At 41.4% G+C, this 25,400-nt stretch overlaps 1 protein-coding gene across 5 annotated transcripts in view; it reads right to left on the bottom strand.

Annotated features, from left to right (window-relative positions):
• Positions 1-1,368: 1,368 nt before the first annotated feature.
• Positions 1,369-25,400, bottom strand: part of USP46 (ubiquitin specific peptidase 46) — a 47,044-nt gene continuing 23,012 nt past the window's right edge. For 2 of the 5 annotated variants that reach the window (XM_053255487.1, XM_053255488.1), the window contains 7 exons: positions 24,167-24,380; positions 21,723-21,952; positions 19,020-19,096; positions 13,182-13,265; positions 12,014-12,211; positions 10,696-10,774; positions 1,369-6,482 (listed from right to left, as the gene is read on the bottom strand). In XM_053255487.1, the coding sequence (XP_053111462.1) occupies positions 6,381-6,482; positions 10,696-10,774; positions 12,014-12,211; positions 13,182-13,265; positions 19,020-19,096; positions 21,723-21,952; positions 24,167-24,380 (984 nt within the window). In that variant the 3' untranslated portion in view covers positions 1,369-6,380. The remainder of the gene's footprint in view (positions 6,483-10,695; positions 10,775-12,013; positions 12,212-13,181; positions 13,266-19,019; positions 19,097-21,722; positions 21,953-24,166; positions 24,381-25,400) is intronic. The other 3 variants (XR_008308500.1, XM_053255489.1, XM_053255490.1) reach the window with 3 other exon arrangements.

Genomic DNA, 25,400 nt, shown 5'->3' with positions numbered 1-25,400 from the left:
AGGCAACAATGATCAAGAGAGGTTCCACTGGGACACTGCTGAGATTTGCTAGAGACTTCCAAACTCTGACATAGTAATGGAAAAATATTTATTTAATGCCATTTAAAAGATAGGTGTCCACAGACAATGAAGAATTATAGAAAAATCTGAATATGGGGGTGGGGGATGCAGTGGTAAAGCCCAGCCATTCTAGATGCAACAGGTTATACACTTCTCCATTGTGTTGCCTACAAGGAAGATTGCATTTTGTGAAAAAAATGTCCTGAGAATATAAGGTAAGGGGATGTACAGGTATAAGCTTGTGTGTGTTTTCTTTAGATCCTGCCCACAATCATGTGATGTTTTATTCTTATAACTCATCTGAGACACATTGGGTACATGAAAGGTTATTTTTATGCCATGTATGCTTTTTTTCTGCCACATTTCAGCTGATACACATTTTGTACATGAAAGGTTATTTTTTCAACTACACAGAAGAAGAGAGGGTCCCCACTTCTTCCAGGGTGCTAAGGGTGCCACCACCTAGAGCACTGAAGGTTGGTCATTTACTGAACTCAAGCCAGCTGTGAAACAACCAGTGTTGCACAGGTTGTGAAGATGGAGTCATGCTAGATTAGGCAAACCTGCACTGATTTCTCAAAAGACGTTACTCTGCATAGACCCTCAGTCCCATTGAACAGAGTTGAGGATTTAAGACGTTTACATTCCTATTATCTTTTTATCCCATCCTTTTCTTCATGGACCTCAAGGTAGCATACACATTTATCCTTATAACAATCCTGCGAGACAGGTTAGTCTGAGAAGATGACTGGCCCAAGGCCACTCAGTGGACTTTACGGCTGGATGAGGATTTGAACCTGAGCCCTGCCCTGGAACAATTCGACCATGCTAACCACTACACCTCCCTGGCTATCTGTTTAGGACTGGACTGCCAGTTCAACTGATTTCAGCTGGAGAGAGTGAAACATATGTTTTAAGTTTCCCATAATGCTTGAAGTACTTATTACTCTGATCCCTCTGGGTATACAGAAGCAGGCTTCCACATATGTGACCATTTGTGACTGGGGAACTGTAGCTGCAATCAGATACTGCCTGGGCCGCCAGCTAGGAATGTGTATGTGTGGCCTTGATGAGATATGGTGAATATCTAATGGTGAATGGCACCGTTCAGCAAGAGGCTGGCTGCATACACACAATGTTGCTTTAGGGCCTACACATTTTGCCGGATTATGTCTTCATTCTGTAAGACAATAAATGGTGTGGGAGCGAGGAGAGAGCTTGCTTGACATAGCAATTTTACTGTCAAACAGCAAATAAATTCACTGCATTTATTATCCAATGGAAATTATGAGATAAAGCAAGGAAAAACATGTTGAATTGTATGTTTTAATATTTAAATATGAATTCAATCTCTTGACTTCATTACCTACCACAAAAAGAATATTATAGTTAAAGTAAAACCCAAATATGCCCTAACCCCTAGTTGGTTGGGTGTTTTTTTTTAAATTCACCAGTAATGCAAAAATTCTGTTCATACAAACATCAGCTCCAAACATTCAAGTTATACATCAATACTAGCCATTTTATTTAAAAAAAAAAAAAAAGGTTTAACATATATCCTAAAAATGTTTGGCAGCAAACTTTGCAATGTACAAAACATCTGTATTACATTGATTAACACTGAACTAGAAAGTGCATTTATTTACCACAACCAGAATAGCCTAGCCTGCCAAAAAAGTGATGGCCACATCTCAGAAAAATGCTGTGCAAGGTAGCGAAGTAAAGAAAGGACTTTATTCACAAAGGATCACCTCCCAACCTCATGGGAATCAATTGTACAGTGTCTGTTGATTTGAGTGGGCTTTAATGGAAAGACCTCGTCCTATTCTTTTCAGTGCTTGGCTGGGCAAGCTAGTGTTTTTCCAGTCTCAAAGGAAAAATTTTCATGTTTATGTCCTCTGAGAAGTGCATCACTGATATCCTCCCTGTGGGATGGTTCACACAGTCTTGCTGATCACTGATGAGGACACCTTCATGTGATGATTTGCATGTGTGGAAGAGCCATCACAGATCAAACATCACATCAAGTACAATGCTTTTCAGCACATTCACACTTTCAGCTGCCAGTCATCGAGTAATGAATAATCAAAGGAGGCATCTGTATTCTTGAAACAGTCCTTCAAGTTAAGGAGCTTTTGAGACAGTCTCCTGTGCAAGACCCTTTGAAATTAATGGGAGATTCATACAACCCATGTACCTGACTTTTTAAATATAAACTCAAATTTCATTGCTGTGCTTAGGAAACTGGCCTCATAAGGAAACTGTAGATTAATGTATGTGTTCATTGTAAATCTATAGCATTAGTCTGCTCAGATAACCACCAACCATTCTGCATATAGGGAACTTTGATTATTGCGCTTGTGGGAAATAACTCATGGCATTCTTGCACTAAGCACAGAGGTGAGTGCACAGCATATCTGTGTGATGCATTCCCAGACCATGTCTATAGTTACCTCTGTGAAAGCTATTCAGTTGCCCTAGCACAGCACTCACTTCTGGTACAGTACGTCTGTGATAATAAAATACTAGTGTTTTCATGATCACATTCTGTTCAATAGATACCTTTTGTGTTTGTGTCAACAGATATTTAATACCACTGATGATGCTATTGAGTCAGTGACTTTTCTCTTTGTAGCGGATGCATCTCTTGAATTCAGGGGGGAAAGCATTACACTAACTAGATACAGTCACACGAAAGAGATATTTTAAAAACCAACAATTTCATGGAGCATAGGACTATCAATAGCTATTCAGCATGATAAAGCCTCTGTGTTCAGAGCCAGTAAATCTCTGAATAGTAGATTGCTAGGGCCAAATACCAGGGAAGGACTGTTGCCTTCAAGCCCACTTTGTGAGGCTCCCAGAGGCATTTGGCCCCCAGCCACTGCTGGAAACAAAAGACTGGCCCAAATGACTTGTGGTCTGATCCAGAAAGGCTTTTCATATGTTATACTCAGGACTGTGTGTATTCTGTGCATCTCTGATAATAGTGGGCAAGTCTGTGATTTGGTATCTTATGGAGAAGGCAGCATCCGTCTCAGGTTTGACTTTTAAAAACAAAAACATGTATTTAGTCCATATGGCCATGGCTATAAGTTCTGAAACTTGTGTTTAAAAGAAAAATCATATACAGGACTTTGAGTTGTAAGGAATATACACAGCTCTTGTATGCCGTGTATGCATAGGTGTATATTTGTCTATACAGAATAGCCAGAGCCCTGCTGAACAAATATAGTATTTCTGTTAGCAAAGGTCTCTTTTCTACCCCACTAGAACACCACAGTGATAACTGATGGAACTTTGAAGATTAAACAATATCTGGTTTTGTTCCTCGCCCAAGTAAAGTGCCACACACCTTAGGTTACACAACAGCCTCATATTGTTTCAAATGAACAGTGAACGGTGTTCTAGCAACAGCTAATGCTGTAAGAGCACTATCATGTAAAAAAAAAGGATCATTACATGCGCATGAGGAAGATTTTTCACGCTCTGAAGGGAAACAAGATGCAAGATTCAACAGTGCTTTAAAAATACATCTGATGAAATAAGCAGCTTAGCAGCAAACTAGTAATTAGATCTCTCGTCAAAGAGTACTAAAAGGGACCATTTTCTAATAAATACATGCATAATTTTTTTTAAAAAATAGAAACAAATGCTGTGAGATTATGATCCCTTCTGGAATTTCCTCACTTGACGTTGCACTCCGATCCACAGAGATTTGGGACACGATCCAGCAGGAAGTAGAGCTCTTGCGCAGCTCCTCTTTATTTCAATGGGATTGCACAGGAGAGCATCCTACTGGATCCTGCCCATCACTTTTTATTTTACTTGGATCAAAATCTGATGTTAGAAGCCCAAGCACCACGGCATACAAATGTTAAGTGTCAAGACAGTTTAAACTCTGCAACGATAAAGTCAATAACTGAGCACACCAGTCCCCTTCTCTTATATACATTTCAACGTGACTTATGCAATATTATGTAGACAGCCGCTTATTAGCAAGAGTGCAGTTATCGTAAGTAACAGGGAAACGCCTCAGGACATTCAGATTGCCTTAATACACACATTCATGATAGTCAATATGCATAAGTGTTGATGCTGCTCATAGTTTATCCCTGCAGGACTAAATTCTCTTAATTATATTACACAGTCACTCACTTCAATTTTTGGTGTGGGGGGAGCAGGGTTTTATGGCCTTCCCAACAGTCTTGGGAGGAAGTCAATTCATGTTGTCCCACCCATAAAGCTTAATGGGAGCCATTGCAAATCAAGCCTGCTCCCCCCACCCCAAGGATGTCAATAGCAACCATTCATTTTTATAGCAGAAAGTAAAGGGATCCAACAGGAGAGTGGCAAGCCTTCTCCTTAGGGAACTGTTTCATGGAAGCAGCAAGCTTTGCACCTTCCCCAACTAACTTGCCAATTACAGCTCATTTAATTAGTCCCATAGAAATTAATGGGAACCTCCTCAGCTTGGCCTAGGAGGCCCCCATTAATTTCTGGGTTGATTTCTTGGTCATGCTACATTGTGACCAAAGGATGGAACCCAGGAACTCTGTATGTGCGTGTGTAAAAATATTATAGAACAATATGAAACGTTGCCTTAGCCTGGATGATGCCATTCCATTTAACTCTCAACACAGTCAGTGCGACCTGTCAAGTCTGGTCCTCTGCAGGATCGAACACCATGGCAGATATTCATTTAGATCCAGTGGCTGACATTCTAAACAGCATATGTGGTTCTGCACCACCTGCGCTGTTGCAGGTGTCAAAAACTATTCGAGCACCAATGGCTATATCACATAATAATGATTGTACAATTTTGCATATTAGCGCAATAATTTTATTTATTTGATTTTTATACCGCCCTTCCAAAATGGCGGTTTACAATTACAATTAGAATGCTGTTGCACAGCAGTGTTTTTGTGTTGTTTCAGACACCAGCAGCAGAGCAGGTGGTGCAGAGCTGCTTGTGATATGCCGCACAGCATGTCAGCCAGCAGCTCTGATGTCCATGCAGAATCTCAGTTTTGCACTTGATGCTTTCTGTGACACCAAGAAGCTCAGAGATCCCTCACATGGAGCTCTAGTGTGTGCTGGAGTGCTGTGGAGCTTAGGATCATGGCCACTATTGCTTAACTGGATTGCACAACTGATGCACAAATAGTTGCTTGCATGCATGATACTGGGACATGTGCAAACCCAGGGAAGCAGGAACAAAGGGTTGTGGTATTTCTTTGGGTTAAAAAGATACGATCACTCATTATACAGTAATGTGGAGGAACAACCTCCTCTTCTCTTCAGTGCAAATCCCCTAAAGCATTTTATAGTGTGGGAACTGGAAGGACCAGTTTGGCTCATGTGTGCTGTCCCACGATAAACAGGAAGACGACATATTGTACTATTTGGTTCCAATGGGACTGAAATCTCCTTGAGTGCATTTGTGACTTGAGGTTGCCGATTTGTTGTTTTTAATAACCCAAAGCTTAAAAGGATCAGGAGAGAATAGCTTTTTGTCTGAAGAATACCATGTGACATAATCCACAATTCAATCCCAGTTCCAGAAGTTATGAAATATATTTTTTCTTTCCACTTACCACAAATATGAGTTACATTTCAGTATGCATTAACAGTCATGGCTTTCAAACTGTCTGCCTTCAAGGAACCCTTTGCAGATCAACTGGTCTGCCTAGAAACCCTTATGATTTGTCACAGCACTCCTGCAACAGCAGAAGATTCTGTGACAGGTTCTAGAGTGCATGCTGATTTCATATGGAGTGCTGGGGCTTGCTGTAGCCCCCTGTGTATTAGGAGTGTACCGCAGAACACATCCAATACTCTCTTGTGGCTGTACATTACAGGGGAAGATTAGTAGTTGTGGGTAAGCTCTCTCTAAAGGATGGTTGTCCACTATTACTCCTGATCTTCTCATTGAGGAGCCCCTACTAAGTTCTAAGGAATCACAGGGTTCCATGGATCATCATTGGAAATCCTCTGTTCTGAAGGAATGGTTCTTTTAAAAGTGAACAAATGGTCCTTAATGATGATGCACACAGCTGTGTAACATTATACCTCAGCATTCAGCAAACGAACATGAGGTCATTCAAATGTATTCTTGTTGCAGTTAATAACAGTCTGTCTAATGAGAGGAGGAGGCGGCGGGCGGGGGGGAGATCTTCCAGTCAAAGATGGAGATTTTCTCTCAACGATTTAGACACAGGCTTATCTCTGCTAGACCATATTGGATGGGTCTACAGAAAAGTCATTTAACAGTGTTGGTCAGTTTCTCCTCTTGAGTGAAAAAGTCACAGTCTTCACAGTCATTCTCTAGACTGATAAAATAAAATATATCCAGATTCTGAATTTTTTGATATATCTGAAGTCAGACCATAGAATTCTTCAATAGCTTGTGCATCAATTTTCTGTAAAAAATAATTAAAGAAACCTCAACTTATCAAACTATTAAGGAGAACACTTGTTTAAACTGATGTAACAATGTAAAAGCAAACACTTTGAGGAAAGGCTGTGGTCAGTTGAGATCTTTCTACCATTTGTGGTAGAAATACCATGCAGTACAAACTCTTGGGAACTATGTTTTACACTTTTTAAAAAAAATTTTATACCGCCCAAAACTCACGTCTCTGGGCAGTTTATAACAAAACAAACAAACAAACAAACAAACAAACAGAAACAAACAGAATTGCAGGCGTATTTTACATTGTCCAGTTAAGAAAGACTGAAAGTGATATTGCTTAACCTTATTCTATCCGATTCGCCTCTGTTTTAACATAAAGACATTTTGTTCAGTTTTTTAAATTGGAGGCTAAGATTTATTTGGCCAGCAAATGGGAGTTGCCTATTCTCCCTTCAGTGAATGAATAAGCTACAACATATTTTGGTATTGCAGAAATTAACCTGTCAAGTTAATTTCTTGGATCAAATTTCTTTTGCATTTAGAGTCACAGGAAGGAACTAGGAGTGTGCATGGACCATAGTTTGTGCATCGGTCCAAATTTGGATCAGTCTGCAGCCCAGTGGCCCGGTTCAGTCAAACCTTGTACCGGTTTGGCCAAACCTCAAGTGAAGGAGCCTTGACAGAGCCACGCCGCAGCAGCAGGAAGGTGCTTGGAGGGGTGGTCTGGCTGGTAAGGCCTTCCATCTTTACTGTAAATGGTGCTGCTTGCTGCCCTCCCTTGGCACTGCCTCAAACTACTGGACTGGTTCAAGGTTTGACCGGACTGGGCCAAACCAGGCTGCACAACCACAGACTGGTGCACAAACTGTGGTCTGTGCACACTCCTAGAAGGAACTATCACATCTCCCTACAAATGCAAGTGTATTTCTATATTGTGTTATTTATTCTTCAGATCTATGCCATCTTCCTTTACTGTGGCTGAAATCTAGGAACATATGAAGCTGCCATATACTGAGTCAGACCATTGGTTCATCTAGCTCAGTATTGTCTACTCTGACTGGCAACAGCCCTCCAAGTTTTCAGATGGGAGTCTTTCCCAGCCCTACATGGAGATGCCAGGGATTGAACCTGAGCTCTTCTGCGTTCAAAGCAGATGCTCTTACGTAATTTATTTATTTGTTTATTTAGTGAATTAGTATACCGCCCACTACCAAAGTCTCTGTTTGTTTATTATATTTTTATACTGCCTGATATGTACATCTCTAGGTGGTGTACAAAATTTAAAATATTTAAAAGTCACAGATTAAAATACATGACACAATAGAAATAGAATGAAATCGTTATTAAAACAAGTTTTTAAAACTATTAAAATTAATTCTAATTAAAAGCCTGAGAAAAAAGAAGAGTCTTGAGGTTCTTCCTGAAAAAAACATAGAAGTAGAAGCTCTTTTCTCAGCAGGAAGCTTATTTCAAAGCACTGTGGCAGCCACAAAGAAAGCCGGGTCCTGGGTCACCACCAAACGAGCCTGTGGCAACCGTAACCGGACCTCTCCAGAAGACTGTAACAGGTGGCAGGGATTGTAACAAAGGAGGCGCTCTCTCAAATAGCCTGGACCCAAGCCATTAAGGGCTTTATAGGTAAACCAGTACTTTGTATTTCACCCAGAAACATTTTGGCAGCCAGTGCAATTCTTTTAAAACAGGTGTTATGTGGTCCCTTTGTGTAATCCCAGAGGCCAATCTGGCTGCCACACTCTGTACCAATTGTAGTTTCTGGACTACGTACAAAGGCAGCCCCACATAGAGTGCATTACAGTCATCAAGCCTGGAGGTTACCCGCATATGTACCACTGTTTTAAAATCATTCGCATTTAGAAATGGACATAGCTGATGTATCAGCCGAAACTGATAAAAAGCACTCCTGGTCACCGCCTCAACCTGAGAAACCAGGAAGAGCTTTGGGTCCAGGAGCACTCCCAAGCTACATACCTGATCTTTCAGGGGGAGTGTAACCCCACCAAGAACAGGCAGATCTAAACCATCTCTCAGGTCCTGTCCCCCCAGTCAGTACCTCCATCTTATTTGGATTCAAATTCAGTTTGTTATCCCTCATCCAGCCCATTACTGCCTCCAAGCAGGCATTTAGGGAAGATATGCCATTTCCTGATGAGGTCAGCATGGAGAAGTAGATCTGGGTGTCATCAGCATATTGATAACGCCTAGCACCAAATCTCCTTATCTCTCCCAGTGGTTTCATGTAGATGTTAAAGAGCATTGGAGACAGCATGGAGCCTTGTGGGACTCCAGTTCTCATTTAGCAGAACAACAGTCTTCAAGGGACACCATCTGGAATCTGCCAGAGAGGTAGGAGTGGAACCACTGTAAAACAGTGCCACCGCATCCCACCTCCCTCAGGCGGTTCAGAAGGATACCATGGTCGATCATATCGAAAGCCACAGAGAGATTCAAAAGGATGAGCAGAGTCACACTCCCTCTGTTGACATCCAGTTGGAGATCATTCATCAGGCCGACCAAGGCAGTCTCAACCCCAAAGCCCACATGAAAGCCAGTTTGAAATGGGTCTAGATAATTTATTTATTCAATTTTGATTATTTTTGATCATTCTGTTATTCAATTATTTGATAATCTGCATCATCCAAAACTGCCTGGAGCTGAAAGGCCACCACCCGCTCAACCACCTTGCCCAACCATGGAAGATTAGAAACAGGTCTGTAATTAGCTAACTCTTAAGGGATCCAGTGTAGCTTTCATCAGAATTGGTCTAATAGCCTCCTTAAAACAAGGAGGCATCCTGCCCTCCCTCAGAGAAGCATTTATAATATTTACCAGACCCTCTCTGATAATCTGATTATTAGATGAGATAAGCCAAGTTGGGCAAGGGTCAAGAGAACAGGTTGTAGGATGCACAGTCCGAAGTAGTGTGTCCACTTCTTCAGGAGTCACAATCTGATAATGATCCAATCTAATCCCATAAGAAGAATTGCTGGACACCTCCACAGTAGACTCTGCAGTAACTGTGGAATCCAGCTCAGCCCCAATATGAGAGATTTTATCCACAAAAAAGTCATTAAAAATGTCACAGCAAGTGACCGACGGTTCCAAGTTTAAATTCAAGGGGGAGGGGGTATATACTAGCCCCCTCACAACCCTAGACAACGCAGCTGGACGTGAATTTGCAGAAGCAATGCAAAGCCATTGAGCTCTAGGTGGCTTACAGCATAAAACAAACCAAGAATAAAACATACCAAGAATTTAACAGTTAAAACATATAAAAACCAGATTAGAATATCCATAAAAACACCAACTAACTAAAAAGCTTGGCTGAAGAGATGTGTATTTAGTTGTTTCCTAAAAGCCAACAGGGATGGAGCAGCTCTAATATCGGCAGGAAGTGGATTCCACAGTCCTGGGGCAACTACAGAGAAGGCCTGCCTTTGAGTCGCCACCAGATGATCTTAATAGGCGGTGGGGTTCATCACGAAGAAGCTATAGGTGGCGGGGTTCTTAACGAAGAACCTGTTGAGCTATGGCCCCCATCAGTGTGCCCTCTAACAGGGATTCCAGATGTTGCTAACTACAACTCCCACAGTCCCCAGCCAAAGGCCATTGCAGCTGAGGATTTTGGGAGTTATAGTCAAAAACATCTGGGAATCCCTGTCACAGGGATCACTGCCCCCCATCCCCAGTTTGTTGTCATGTTTCAATGATCATACTTAATCTGCAGTCATGTTCCAAAGATTATCCAAGTTTATGATATTATTTAACTGTTATTTTGACTTGGGTGGTAGTATTTGTTGATTGTATTAATGCTATACATAGTACTTATTACTTTTGAATGTATGGTTTTATATGGTATACATTCCCTCCCCAAATCATTTATTGTATATATACATTCTCAACCCCCACCCCCAAAATTCATGTTTAACAAAGAATGAATGGTACATCTGCATAATTCCGATCATATATACCAGAGGGACTCCACAATACATGGCTGTTGGGCTGTGTTGGGCTTGATGGGTCACAAGCTGTGCAGGCCTGTTTTAGGGCATGTGTGTTTTCCCACCCCCTGGGATCCCACAAATAAACACTTCAGTGCATCCATTTTGATGGGTGCTGATGCTATTATAGTAGAAAAATAGCTTGAATTGGAAGCCACGTGATACATTTACATTCTGCTCAGCAGTTATCAGGATACTGACCTCGACAATATCATCATCGAACAAAAGCCAAAATCCATGACTTTTCACAATGGTGATATAATGTCCCCGATTAGGTCCACTAGGAAGAAAGGAAAAATCAGTTTTTAAAATCAGAGGGACAACTGGGACATCAGTAACACAAAAGTCTTACTATAGTAAACCACTAAAGGTTAATGGAAGCATAAAGGCAGAGATAGAGATACACATACACACATCAGGGTGCTTATAAGGCAGCAATCTGGTATGCTAGATCAGACAGGTGTTCACTTTTTCATCTTTCTTTGGGATTCTTATGACCTAGTTCTTACTGAGGCAATACCAATCTATATCTGGGCAATACCACTTAATACTGCAGGTAGAGGCTCAGATGGTTCAATGTTCCTCCATACCAAAAAAACATCATCCACATTGCATTCTAGATTATCACACAATTCACATTTTAATAAACAGCATAATTCTAATTATAACTTTTTTGAATAAAACAAGCGAGGAGAGGTTTTATTAAAATATGTGGTATCTAAAACCATGCCATGGAAAAATATTAGCACCAAGATATGGATTTTTAACTTTTTGCAACTCCTTTTGGTCATAGTACATTTTGAATTGTAAGTCTTATAAGCCTTAACTGGCTTCAGTATGCAACTCACTATTCCTTGAAATACCGAATACAGAAACATGAATCCTTGTGAAAACATGGAAGTTTTGTGAAAGAGCACCCAAGATTCAAACTAATATATAAACTATTGGTTTTGATCTTGGGTGCTCTTTCAGAAAGCTTTTGTTTCATTTTTATCTCCGTTATTTCAAGGAATATACAGAAGCAAGTAATGAAGCAAGACGAACACCACTGAAAAGGGATGGATGGGAGAAGTGAGATTTTTTGTATGTGATACAATATAACTTCACGGACATTTTGGCATAAAGAGATTTTGTATTGGAATTACCCTGAGATTAAACTGTATATTACCTGGTCAATTAAAATTAGTTTGCTGGATCATTAACCATCATGTATCCCCTGTTTCCAAGAGTGGGCAGCCATATGCTTCTAGATCAGGGATTCTCAACCTTGGGTCCCCAGATGTTGTTGGACTTCAACTCCCATAATCCCCAACTAGAGGCCATTGGGGCTGGAGATTATGGAAATTGAAGTCCAATAACATCTGGAGACCCAAGGTTGAGAATCCCTGTTCTAGATTATCATATGCAGGCCATGAATTGGATGGCCTTCTCCTGTTGTCTACCCCCAGGACCCTGCTACTCAGAGACATTTTCTTCTGTACAGGAATTACTCTTGGGAGAATATGAGAATACAGTTTACCTGCCACAGTGAACAACTACAGCTACCAAGTCATACATGCGATCCAAGTTGATAGCATCCCCAGATGTGTTAAAGAGACGGAGCTCCAGAGGAAATACCACACGGTAAGACAGTTTGGTGTACCGATGTAACTGCTCCATGTACTTAAACCTCTTCAAGTGTAATGCAAGAATCATGGGCAGCTTTTTTACTCTCATCCTGCAATGCCAAAATAATATCATAACATAACAATGGCACACTCTACTTATATCACATGGGCAGATATTTATCCAGGAATGGGAACACAGGCAACCATTGTCAGAAAAACATCTTAAAAAATAAAATAAAAATGTCTCTTTTTACCTGAGGTTTCCAACTTTCATGTACAACAAGTCATGAAAACAACAAGTCATGTACAGACCTTAGTGAAATGAAATGTGCTGGCAACTCTGTGTCCCCATTTAGTAAGGTCTGGGCAGCAGAATTAGAGGAAATGAAGCAGCAGAGCCCTGAGGTGGTAGCATGGCATTGTATTACTTCACACTGTAGTGGGAATGCTTTCCTATGTAAAACAACAAGAAACCACTCTCTTTGCAAGTAAAACATTACCACAGTAGAGAGAGGACAGGGCCAGAATCTTTCTCTCTAGTGTGCTAGTTTTCTACTTGCAGGGGATGTTTTTCTTTTTACATGGGGGACAGGTTTTTTTTTTTAAAGTACAACAGTGTATTCTACCATCTAATGCCATTTTCACATTTTCCCTACTGCTGCAGCCTTATAAATGCATGCATGGAGTTGCTCTGGATAGCAACCACTGGGTGCACCTTCCATTTTGGATTTTTAAAATGCTTGTTAGAGGAAATACATTTAAGCTATTGCTTTGTTTATTGCTCTTATCCCCCACTCTTCCTCCAAAGAGCTCAGGGTAGCATATAATGGTTCTCTCCTCTTTTATACTCACAACAACCTTCTTGCAAGGTAAATTATGCCAAGAGAACCTGATTCATCATTTACACTTGTGCACACGTACACACTCCCCACACCTGACACCAGCAAAAGCCACTGGAGAGAAGCTATGATGGTCTGAATAGGGACAGTTGCTTTCCTTCTGCCAATGGAAGAGAATCGCCACTTTAAAAGATGCCTCTTTGCCCAGTTAGCAAAGGTTACAATTTTAGTGCCTGCTTACCGTTTTTGTGCCTCCTGTTTGCTGCAGCAAGTCTCACAGTAGTACTTCTGTTCACTACATAGTGTTTCTGTGTTGCTGAAGTCTCTGTAAATCAACAGAGGTAACAGTTCTTAAAATGTCTTAATACTCCTAATCTCAAATACTAGTTGAATTGACTGTAAATTACATGTGTGTGTGATTTTATTGTGTCTTAAACCCAATTATTGGAGGCAGGGACAGGAGATATCTAGAACATTTTGTGTATTTCTCCGTTATGGATATCTCCGATTGAAGCTTTATCACGCAAAGAAGTAAATATGCAAATATGTTGGGGTACCTATAGGGATTTGTTACATTTTCAAGATAAGGATTGTAAGTTAAAAAGTTTAACAGAAATACAAAATTTGGTTAGAGATTGGTTTCAGTATCATCAGTTAAATGAGATATATAAGAAAGACTTTAATGTTGGATTTGAGGATCAGATTTCAAGTTTTGAGAAGGAATTATGTCAAAATGATGAAAAAGTAGTTTCTAAAATGTATAAACTGTTACTTCTGGAGGAGACAAGATAGGAAGTGGTTAAAACAACCATGATAAAGTGGGCTCAAGATGTGGGGCGTAATATAGAAATGGCAGCCTGGGAAAAGTTATGGAAAACTGATTTAAAATTTACTGCATGCTATTATAAGAAAATTATTATAAAATGATGTATAGATGGTACTTGACACCCAAAAAATTGGCATTAATGTATAAAAATGTTTCAAACAAATGTTGGAAGTGTGGACATTCTGAAGGTACTTTTTTTCATATGTGGTGGACCTGTGGGAAGGCTAAGGCCTATTGGGATATGATATATAATGAGTTAAAGAAAATATTTAAAATGACATTTCCTAAGAAGCCAGAATCCTTCCTACAGGGAAAAACACAAGGTTTAATTTCTACAAATAATTTAACATTCTTCATGTATGCTTCTACGGCGGCCAGAATAATATACACACAAAAATGGAAGAGTAATGAACTGCCTTCAAAAGAAGATTGGCTGATAAAAATTTTGGAATATGCGGAGATGGCAAAACTTACAACACTGATAAGAGACCAAAACTTAGAATGTTTCAAAGAAGATTGGAAACCATTTTTGGTGTATCTAAAAAACTATTTTCCTACTATGGACCTTACAGCTGGATTTGAAATTTAGAGAGAGAAAAAAAATGCAGGCTGGGTAGACTAATTGTGTTTGTAAGGGTTTAAATTTATGTTTTGAATTATTATTATAGCAAGGGTAAATTTTATAGCTGATGTTTCACGAAGAGAGATGCGCGGGAAGTCCACTTCTGTTTATTATGTTTGTTATGAATGAATATTATTACTGTTAAAATCAATAAAAATTCAATTTGAAAAAAAGAAGAAGAACATTTTGTGTATTTCTGCTCCACTGGCGCAAAGAACAGACTGTGTGGGGCTGCCTTTCAATAGTGCTCAGGAACGGCAATGGATTCAGAATATGACCACCTGGTGCTAATAGGGTCAAGCTGCTCAGAGCATATAACTCTGATTCTGAAGCAATTTCACTGGCTCTCAGTCCAGTTCAATCTAGGTGCAATTCAAAATGCTGGTTTCAACATGTAACTCCTAAATGATCTGGGACGAGGGTGCCTCAAGGAATACATTTTCCCATACAACCCATTTGTACACTCAGATAATCCACAGGGACCCTGCTCCCCCACCCCCCACCAGCAGAAATCCAGTGGTGGTGATGCAGACAGGCCCTTTTCAAGAGTGGCCACCAAGGGGATGGAATTTGATCGAATTCTCTTCACAGAGAGGCTCATTTCACATTCCTTAGATGGCAAATGAAAACAATTGTTTCTGAGGGCTTGGAGGAACAGTTGATTGGAGAGATGCTGATTACCAAGTCTCTATGGGTATCCGTGCCTGTAGTTTATAACATGGTGTACTTTGTTCAGGCCCACTTTGCCTCAAACATTTCCACATGGGTGGTATTTCATAAATTTTGCCATTATTTGCAATCATGTTTTGTGGGAAATTCAACTATGGTTACAAGTTGGTTAAGATCCAGGTAACTTTAGTTTCCTGATCAATACGGACTTACAATGGAGAACCATTTTAAGGATGAGGAAGATGGTGATGGACCAAGAACTTTCTACCTAAAATAAGTTGCTGCCAAGATTGTACGGCCACAGTCACATCTCCTACTACACATCCCTCTTGTCCCTGGATTGGAAAAGAAGGGATAGGCGGGATTCAGATTTGACTTGCCATTGCCACTTGCTGACTCCTAGTTCTTTTCCAGTTCTTGCAGACTTTTAAGAAAAGGTGTGGTGTCCATGGGGCACCAACAGCCATGGATTAGAGGTAAGCATTCAACAGACGTCAAAATACTTCCTGCTAATCCCCATACTTGTATCTTGCAGCTCAAATCTACATACTGAATTTGTTTTCTTTGACAGAAAAATTTCTGGAAGTATTATTTAATAATGAGAAATATTTTTTAAAAGGAATATTTCCAATAAAACAAAGAAAATGAAAGAAAATGGGCTGTAGTTGAGAGGGTAAGTTTGACCGAATCAACCAGTCTTTTCAACTCCTCTTAGAAATAAAAATAATTGATACATAATTTATTGTGTTTTTCTATGAATTCCTCTCTTCTTTGTAATGTGAGAACTGATACCCAGAGGAAAAGAACTATGTTAGAGGCTTAAAAAGAAAAGGCTGTTTTCATCTAAAGACATGTGATATCACTGGGAGGAAGAAGGGTTGGATGTAGTATTAAAAGAAAAAAGGAACTAATTGAGCATTTACTTCTGAATATCTCCTGTTTCTCTTTCTAAATCTACATTATTTATGCAATTAAAACCAAACAAAGATGTGTCTGTTCCTGAATGTGGCAAATATAATTTCCAAAATAAATTTTGAAACCCTGCTGGTAAATGGTACATTTCATACTAGTTTCAATAAACAAATGATGCAGTGGATCAAAGGATGGCGTTCTTCTTTCACAGTGACTGTCCTCAGCCAATTTATTCTTCATTTGCAGAAAAATGAAAAGAAAATGGTGGCTGCTAGCTAAATGGCATCTGTCTATTACTAGCTGAAACTCTGTATGTATGTCTAGAGAATTGAATTGAACATATTTTTAACTACATCTTTGGGCTTCCTGCAACTTCCACAGCATATTCTCTGGAATCATGTGGGCGCAACTCACGATGAGGCCTGGATCATGGAGAGCTACCATTTGTATGATTCAGACAAAATTTCTGCGAAGAACTCACACCCTTAGAAGACATTCACCAAAAGCCAGCCCAGAATCCTTAAAACAGCTTAAGCTGATCTTATATAATAATTTTTGACAGGGAAATGGAACACTGTGCTAACTTTCCCCTGTGTTTTGCTCATAATTAAATGTTCTTGTGAAGGAACTCCTGTGTATTCTGATTTATAGTTAGCCTTGCTTTGTGTCTTATAAAGGTTTGCTCAAAAGTAAGTCCCACTTAGTTCAATGGAATTTGCTCCTAAGTAAGCACACATGGGATAGAAGTCTTAGGATCAAACTACATATTACATTAAATAAGTCATGGCATGCTTGTTTTTCTAAGTGAAATAATCATGGTGGCCTAAAAAGGATTGGGACCATGGCATAGGGGAGAGGGCTTTAATCCTTTCTCTCCATTATGGCCCCATTCTGGATTGTCCTCCCACAACTGCTCTTTTCTCCAGGAAGAAGCAACCATTGATGTCAATGTGAACATACCTCCTGGGGTCTATAGCAGCTGCAGGGGTGGCGGCTGATCCAGATCAGGAAAACAGCGAGGCAAAAGGATTAAAGCCTCTTCCCTTGATGCCATGATCCTGATCATCACTAGGACTCCTGTTGCTATTTCATTTAGAAAAATGAGAACACAAAGGCAAAACTATGCATTTAACATCTTGGGTGGGCTCATATGACCAACAGCCAGTCTGGAAGTGGGGAAACCGTCTGAAATATGTCAGGGTGCACTCTTCATGAGCATTACATTGGAACCTGTTCAAGTCTGATTCCTGAGATTCTCCACCTGACATTCTCCCAACTTCTGTACTCAAGATCTGGAAGTCAGGTGGAGAATCTTGGGAAAAAGTTGGGTAGAGAACTGGACTTTGGGAGGTTCAAACATCATATCTGCCAGGAGCATATGCTCTCATGTTCCATCATATCGCCAACATTTCCCCTACTTCCAGACCAGTTGATGGTCACATAAACCTGCCCAATTTATAGTCTGGCCCTCAGTTTTTTAAACTAGCTCAAAACACAACTAAACATAAATGTGACTACACGAGAGCACCTTCAAAAGAATTCTATAGAGCAACTTCTTCCAGACAATTTTTTTGCATAAATAAATATATTTATGCAAAAATATGCATAAATATTTTGCTTTGGTGAGTCTTCATTGGAATGGAGATGAGTTATGGCAGAAATGCTAATGTGAGTGCTTCTCTATGTGCCTTTGTCCTCCAGACTTCCCTGAACAAATGGAATATTTAAGAGCAGGCCTGAAAAACGTATGACCCACTAAATTGGATGCAGGCTGCCAGGTGCCTGACAATCCCCCTGTTTTCCAGCCCAATGGCATAAACAGTTTTATCAAGCTCCTGGGGGGCTGCTAAACAGAGCTGTATGCTTTTGGCCTGGTTGAGTACAAGTTGTGCAGGCCAGATGAGATCACGGTGAATCTGACATATAAGTTGTGATGTGTCAGATCATGGTGGATCGGACATATCATGATGGGACACAGAAAAAGGCACACTCTCTCTGGCAACACTCATACTCTTGGGCAGATGGACTTGATAACTGAAGCAGTACAGTAATCCTCCATTCCTGGAACCCTCACGGTTGGCAAATTCATAGTAGGTGAGACATGGACTTTAATGGGAAACAGGGGTTAGAGGAATTGTGAGAGGGAAAGTGTCAGAAAGATCTCCTGAACCTACCAAAATCATACCTGAACCACCCCAAATAACACCAAACCAAATATACCACCTGACCCCCAGAAATGACCCTCTGACCCTCAGAATGACCCCTGACCCCAGAAATTGCCCCCCCAAACTGCCCAATTTTTTTTAAAGGGCACCAAACCACGAATACTTGGGTTGCGGTTGGCAAGGGTGGTGACAGTTTTCCAATTGCAGATACTCAAATCCACGACTGGCAAACCCACAATAGGCAAGAGACAACCGTATATGAAGCAATGAAGAGAGAAACACCATTTTCAGCAGCTATTACTAGGGGCTTGATTCCAATAGTCCATGTCTCATGGTTCTTAGGGGAGTCCACCCTGACTTGGTTCAAAACAAAGCTCTGGCAAATCTGCATAAATAAAGAGTTGCATTTAATTCAATGGTACTCACAAGAGGCCTAAGGATTTCTCACATGTTAAACTACTATTATAAATAAAGTTCCCTAATGCTTGGGTTCATATTATTCATCAGCAGGCCCTTTGATTGACAGATTGACAGATGATTATTTACCCAACAGGTATCTATTCTGCATGTATGCACATATAGAATTCTCCAGCTATTTGCACCAGAGTAATCCTACTAACTTCAGTGGGACTTCCCTGGAGTAAACAATTTAATGACTCAAAAACTGCAGTTTCTTACTGAATATTCAGTTGCACCATGATTGAGTTATACTCCCACATGCCTGCCATGAACAAAAGCTCCAATTGTATTACTTGATCTGACGAATGCCATACCGTAATGGAACTCTTGTATTGCTTTTATTTTCAATTCCCACTTATCTAAGATGTTCAGAAAGCAAAACCTTTGTTTCCTCAGCATATATTTCTGCAGCGGCCACACATTTACCTTAAGCAATGAGTAATAGATGTATTCTGTTCTACATCAACAGAGAGATCCAGAAAATCTTCATCTTTGCTACTAACCTGCAACAAAAATAGAAAATCCAGTAACATTTTACAGCCAGTGGCCTGAGCCTCAGTCTTGCTTCAGCAGTGAAAAGATGCACAACATGAGACATAGCTACAGTACTACTGTGTCAGCACAACATCAAGACTATGACATGATGCCAAGTGTTGCCAGAACATCTGACATCCATGCCCCAGAACCGCTTAGTAAGAGAGGAAGCACATTCCTGAGGGTCAGTGACATTTCCCCTCCCTTGCAGATTATTATTATTTATTATTATTATTTATTCGATTTCTATACTGCCCTTCCAAAAATGGCTCAGGGCGGTTTACACAGAGAAATAATAAATAAATAAGATGGATCTTTGTCCCCAAAGGGCTCACAATCTAAAAAGAAACACAAGATAGACACCAGAAACAGTCACTGGAAATACTATGCTAGGGTTGGATAGGGCCAGTTACTCTCCCCCTGCTAAATAAAGAGAATCACCACGTTAAAAGGTGCCTCTTTGCCCAGTTAGCAGGGGTCCTCTAGAGTACAGGCAGAGCTGGGAAATTTTGCCCTTGGCACAACAGTGCATGCAGAGGAGACTGGGGAAGCTGCACTTGGGCACACTTTGGGAGTGCAACTTACACTGGAAAAAATGTAAGTTGTGCTCCTGTGTGCAATTGCTCCAGTGTGCAATTTTAAATATTTGCACACTTGCGCTCTTGTTCCATCTGCTGGTGCTTCCTTAGACACCTGCAGCAACGCAGGATGATTGCTGGTGTTAAAATGTGAAATTTAAAATGTGAAATCTTTAAAATGTAAAATACCACTGCCCCACTGTCCCTCTTTAAAATGTGAAATCCCACTGGACAATATGTCTTATGAACAAAGCATTGCTAAAAAGTAACCGTCCTCATCATATGCAACAATTACCAAATTCCAGCACACTGGAGCAAGAGAACAGCTATTGAGCTGCAAGACATTAATGAATGACATGGGGGGAAATGCTGGTGAGTCCAAAGTACTGACTCCAAATGACCAACTGATGCAGCTCCGCCATGAGTCACGGCTCTGGCCTTGCCTCTTTCCAATCAGCTTTCACTGGAAGCAAATCGTTCTGCCCTGGCTCTGCACCCAAGATACAAAAGAGGAGGCTCTCGGTTGTCTGCGCGAGAGTCCTTGCTTTGGACCTGCCTTCAGGAAGCACACCCAGCACAGCGACTCACACAGAGAAGGGTTTTTCAGAGGGCAGGTAATTCTTATTTGTGCACACTCTCAGGCATAAACGGCACATTAAGCCCCTTCACACGACTGGGTGGGCGGGAAGGCAGAGTCCAACTCACCTTCCCTCCAAGCAGCACAGATCTTCAGAGGCCAGGATGATATGTCCTGCCCTCCAGATATCTTGCAATGCACCACACTACGTGTGCAGTGAATTGGGGGATATCCCTGTGAGACAGGTGCTCTAGGCACCTGTCTCTGAGTGCACCCGGGCTGCAAGCAGCCTTCAAACACCCACACGATTTTGGTGCCAGGATTAAGGGTGTGCTTGTGCCCTTATCCTCGGCCAAAGGCCAGGCTTACAAGTGGGGTTAGGCAGGTGGACAGCACTAGAATCCACACAGATCCTGGCACTGCACATGCACAGCCTAACTCAGGCTGGGCTGCCCTAGCCTGGGTGAGGCTGCTCATGGTCACAACCTTATTATGTTGTTGTAAGCTGGGCACTCCAAGGCAGACTTAAAACAGGAAGCAAAGAGCAAGTTTCCACCCACCCCCCACAAAAAGCAGCCAATTCAGGTTGGAACAGGGGCACAGAGTTGGGGGTAAACACTTTCTTTTTGCACCATTTTCCCACCGAAGACCACCCTCCAAAGTGGGCATTAGGGAGGATGTTTGGATGGAAACTGTTACCTCCCCTGCCCCATGCACTCCAGTCCCAGTCTGGATTGTGCACGCACACACACATGCACACTGCCCCATGGCTGTTTTTTTGACAAAAGAGAGGCCCTTCCTGTGTTAAGAGACCATTTGTAAATGACAAGTTTAACATAATGTGTAGTTTGGTTCCTAGCTAGGGCAGGGGTGGCCCCTGCAGATGAGCTGGGGCAGGGAAGGGGGCGTGGAGAACAAGCTGCAAGTTCATTGCTCATTCACCATTCCTGCTCCACTCAGACTGCCCCTCTCTCCCTCTGTGCTCGCCCCACTCCAAGCTGCATGGGCTGTCATTCACCTGGTTGGAGATAGGAATCCCCAACCATGCAATTCCTGGTCAAATGCTGGTTAACTGGAGCAGTTTGATCATGATTGCTCTAAAAATTTGTTCGTACACTCAGCTCCAGTGGGCTCACTAATCCCGATTAACTTTTTCCCCAGGATCCTTGTAATTATGTGAACACAGCCCATGATGGCTTCTGTGAATGAGCAAAGTTAATTAAGTTCTGTTTATCAAATGCCTACACACACACACACACACACACACACACACACACACACACACACACACACACTTTCTTAGAATAAGACAGCACTCATTTAGTTACATAGAAACATATACTTTTCTCAGATGACTTTCTAAATTCACACGTTTATATCCTTGTGTACAGATTATCTAGCTACTGCTGTTCGAAGAACCCCAACTGACCCAATGCTTACCGTTTCACAGTTCAAACATCTTGTTTCATTTGTCAGTGTTCCCTGAAAAATCTCGTGCACCCAAGTGAGTTCTTGTTTATTGTTCTCCTCTGCTTCATTCATATTGCCATTTTTTAGTTTGCCATTTTGCTTTTCTTGCTTCTTCTCCTCCTGTAGAATGTCAGCTACAGTGTTCAACAAGTAGTTTAAAAATTCATGGGCATCCTGCTGCATGTAGTTGTCGAACAAATCTGTAATATTTAAAAAGGGCATATATTTTCCTGGGTCCTAAAGTGATGTGCTTTTGCTTGTGAAGAACACAGGAATACAGGCAGTGCCTGTTTCCCTCCAGTGTTTCAGACAGAGGTCTTTCCCAGCCCTACATGAATCTATAACTGAAAGTGTGTATGCCGTTGAGTCGGTGTTGACTCCGGGTGCCCACAGAGCCCTGTGGTTGTCTTTGGTAGAATACAGGAGGGGTTTACCATTGCCTCCTCCTGTGCAGTATGAAATGATGCCTTTCAGCATCTTCCTATATTGCTTCTGCCCAATATAGGTGTTTCCCATAGTCCGGATTTGAACTGGATTTGACTCTGGCTTGCTAGTCAAGTAATTTCCCCACTGCACCATTAGGGAACTGAAAGTAGCTGACACATAATTCTAACTTTATTTAGCTGCAATAAAGTCTAAGGATGATCTGTTTTGTCTTCTTTTTTACAGCCTGATGCTTTTTGCAACAGAGGTATTATTAGGAGATGCCTTTGTGAGGCCATGATAAATGTGAATTATAGTGGAAAGTACAAAATAGGGATGTGCTGAAATGTGACACGGCTGTCCAAATCGCGGGCACCTCCCGTTAAAACAGAGGGCTTACACAGCCTCTTTAAAGCAGTCCTTACCTTCTCCTCTTCCACTTGCCACCACTGCTGCCATCCCGGCACTCCCCACAGCTATGCCCATATGCCAGTGGGGCATCTCCCAGCTGCCCCTGCATGGTGCAGGCACACCTATAATGGCCTCTGAGAATGCATGGCGGCCATTTGTGTGGTGGCCATGCTCTTCTCTGCTGTGTAAGGGGCTGTGTAAGCCCTTTCTTTTAAAGGGAGATGCCAGCAGTTCAGACAGCCAAATCACGTTTCAGCACATCCTTAGTACTGGTGATGTTATTATCAGGTTCGTTACAGATATACACATAAAATCAGATATATTTTACATGTGCTTCCCACCCTGCCCCCTCCCCCCCCTGCAACCAGGATTGCAATCCTATGCACATATACATGGAAGTAAATCCTGTAACCGCACTGGGTGTTATCTCTAAATAATAAGAGGATCCATTTGCAGATAGTACCAAAGAAACAAACAAATAAACAAACAAAGCTGCTACTAAGCTTCTTCGAATGACATTTGGGAGCTGTGCATGCTCCCAATTTTTAGTCATGGGTGACTTAAAAGCTAGGTTGGCGGAGGGGGAAGTGATCATGTGGGAGGCGGGTGCAGGCTCCAATAGCATTGTCCTACCCAGCACCTTTAACCAGCATCATTACCAAGGTAGAAGGAAACATTGTCAGAACCTGTGCCTGCCTCCCACATGATCACTGTCCCCTTCTCCGGCCCAGCTTTCAACTCACACATGGCTGAAAATCAGGAGCATGCCCAGCTCCTGAGGGTGGATAGGACAAGTGTCCTCAACAGTTGTGTGAACAAGCCTACTAAATCATTAAACACATTTGCCACAATTCAGAGAAAGTTAAACTTAAATCCTCTTCAGCGGCTCTTAGGTTGCACGCCTATGTAAGTTCCACTGACTCAGTGGGACTAATTTCTGAATAAAAGCATAGGATCAGGTAAACATCAAATTAGGATGGAAGGAGATTTTTCAGAATAATGAAAGTGATATATGGCTGCCTGTGGTATATACACTCACCCCAGTATCACCTTAGGTCTTTCAGGTTACCTTCCAAAAACCTGCCCAGCCTTTTTAACCAGAGGTAACAGAGAGAAAGAGGGAGAGCTGGTCTTGTGGTAGCAAGTATGGATTGTCCCCTTTGCTAAGCAGAGTCCACTCTGGTTTGTATTTGAATGGGAGACATGTGTGAGCACTGTAAGATATTACCCTCAGGGGATGGGGATGCTCTGGGAAGAGTACCTGCATGCTCCAAGATAGGGATGAGAGAGACTTTGGAGGCTGCTGCCAGTCTGTGTAGACAATACTGAGCTAGATGGATCAGTGGTCTGACTCGGTATAAGGTAGCTTCCTATGTGTCTATGACAATAGAAATGTTTACGTACACCAAAGGCAATGATCCCTCTGTCATACCACTTCCAGTTCTCTTAAAAATGAAGGTCTGTCTCCAACCTTAGTTGCAGCTAAGTTGCCTATTGCTGCTAAGTTGCCCTCAATAAGTGTGACTAACTTTCTTGGGATCAGGACCAGAGTCTAAAAGGATGCTCAGACTTAGGCTTACCATTCTCCTTTCGTAACCTGGAGATGAATTTCTTGGGTGGAATCACCCCAACTTTCTTCTTTTGTGTAGCAATACTATGGAAAAGGTCTGCCAGGCAAGTCAGGAGGTTTTCTTTCTTTTTCTGCTGGGCCTTGTATGCCAACACATTCTCCCGAAATGGCCGACAAAAGTACAGGGCCTGCAAGACCGAGTTACAATAGCACGTGTTCCCAAACTGCAAAATAAATTGGGGAGGGGAATAATGAATCAATGCAATATCCATGCAGTCAATTCACCTTCATCTTAGCTCTGGATTTCTTGCTTTTTGTTAACAACAGTTGCAAGGTCTGACTGTCTGTTTTTAATGTAGGTCAGATGTTTCTATGTGGAGCTACAAAGTATTAATCTTCAGTTAGGAATAAGAAGTACAACACAATGTTAAACAGGTTTCTCCACACTGTTTTAGTGTTCAGCATCAGCTGTTTTTAATATAAACTGTGCTTCTATTCCAGTGATTCCTAAACTTAGTATTAAAAGGATCAAATGGACAAATGTGTGATTCATTAAGAAGCAATGAGAAAAAGAGAGGATGTGCATTTGGGAGGGGGACTGTAATACAGACACACAAAAATGTGGGTGGGGGGTGGGTATATAGAAGTCAAGAGTACTTTGAAACTAGATCTCTTGAAAACCAGACAGCCAGAAATCACTTTTATAACTGCACCTATTTTTTCATGAAACAGAAGTAATGGCAAACGCACTCCTTGCTAGGCCTCCTTTCTAAGAAAAGAGCCTCTGGAAATGTGGCACTGATAAAGTTTGGTGACAAAACCTATTCTTTGCAAAGTGCCATATTTACAGGGGCCCTATATCAATCATTGTCATTGTCATTGTCATCATCCACCATTTCAAAACAACACCCCCACCCCCGGAATGGGAAGTATTGAGTAGAGTGTCACAGGGGACCTGTGCTGTCCAACATGTTTATAAATGACTTGAATGAGGGAGTAGAGGGGATGCACATTAAATCTGCAAATGACACAAAACGGGGGGTGGGGTAACTAACACCTTAGAAGAGAGAATCAAGATTCAAACTCATCTTGACAGGCTCAGACACTGGGCCAAAACAAACTATATGGAAGTTCAATTGAGATAAGCATAAAGTCCACATTAAGGTGAGCAAATGCACAAGTATAGGATGGAGAGAGCTGGCTTGGCAGCACTACATGTAAAAAGGATCTTGGTGTCTAAGCAC

This window comes from Hemicordylus capensis, chromosome 5 (assembly GCF_027244095.1).
Source record: "Hemicordylus capensis ecotype Gifberg chromosome 5, rHemCap1.1.pri, whole genome shotgun sequence".
In the NCBI taxonomy this organism is placed as follows: domain Eukaryota; kingdom Metazoa; phylum Chordata; class Lepidosauria; order Squamata; family Cordylidae; genus Hemicordylus; species Hemicordylus capensis.
The sequence above is the reverse complement of the archived record's forward strand: the minus strand, read 5'-3'. Positions and strand labels throughout refer to the sequence as shown.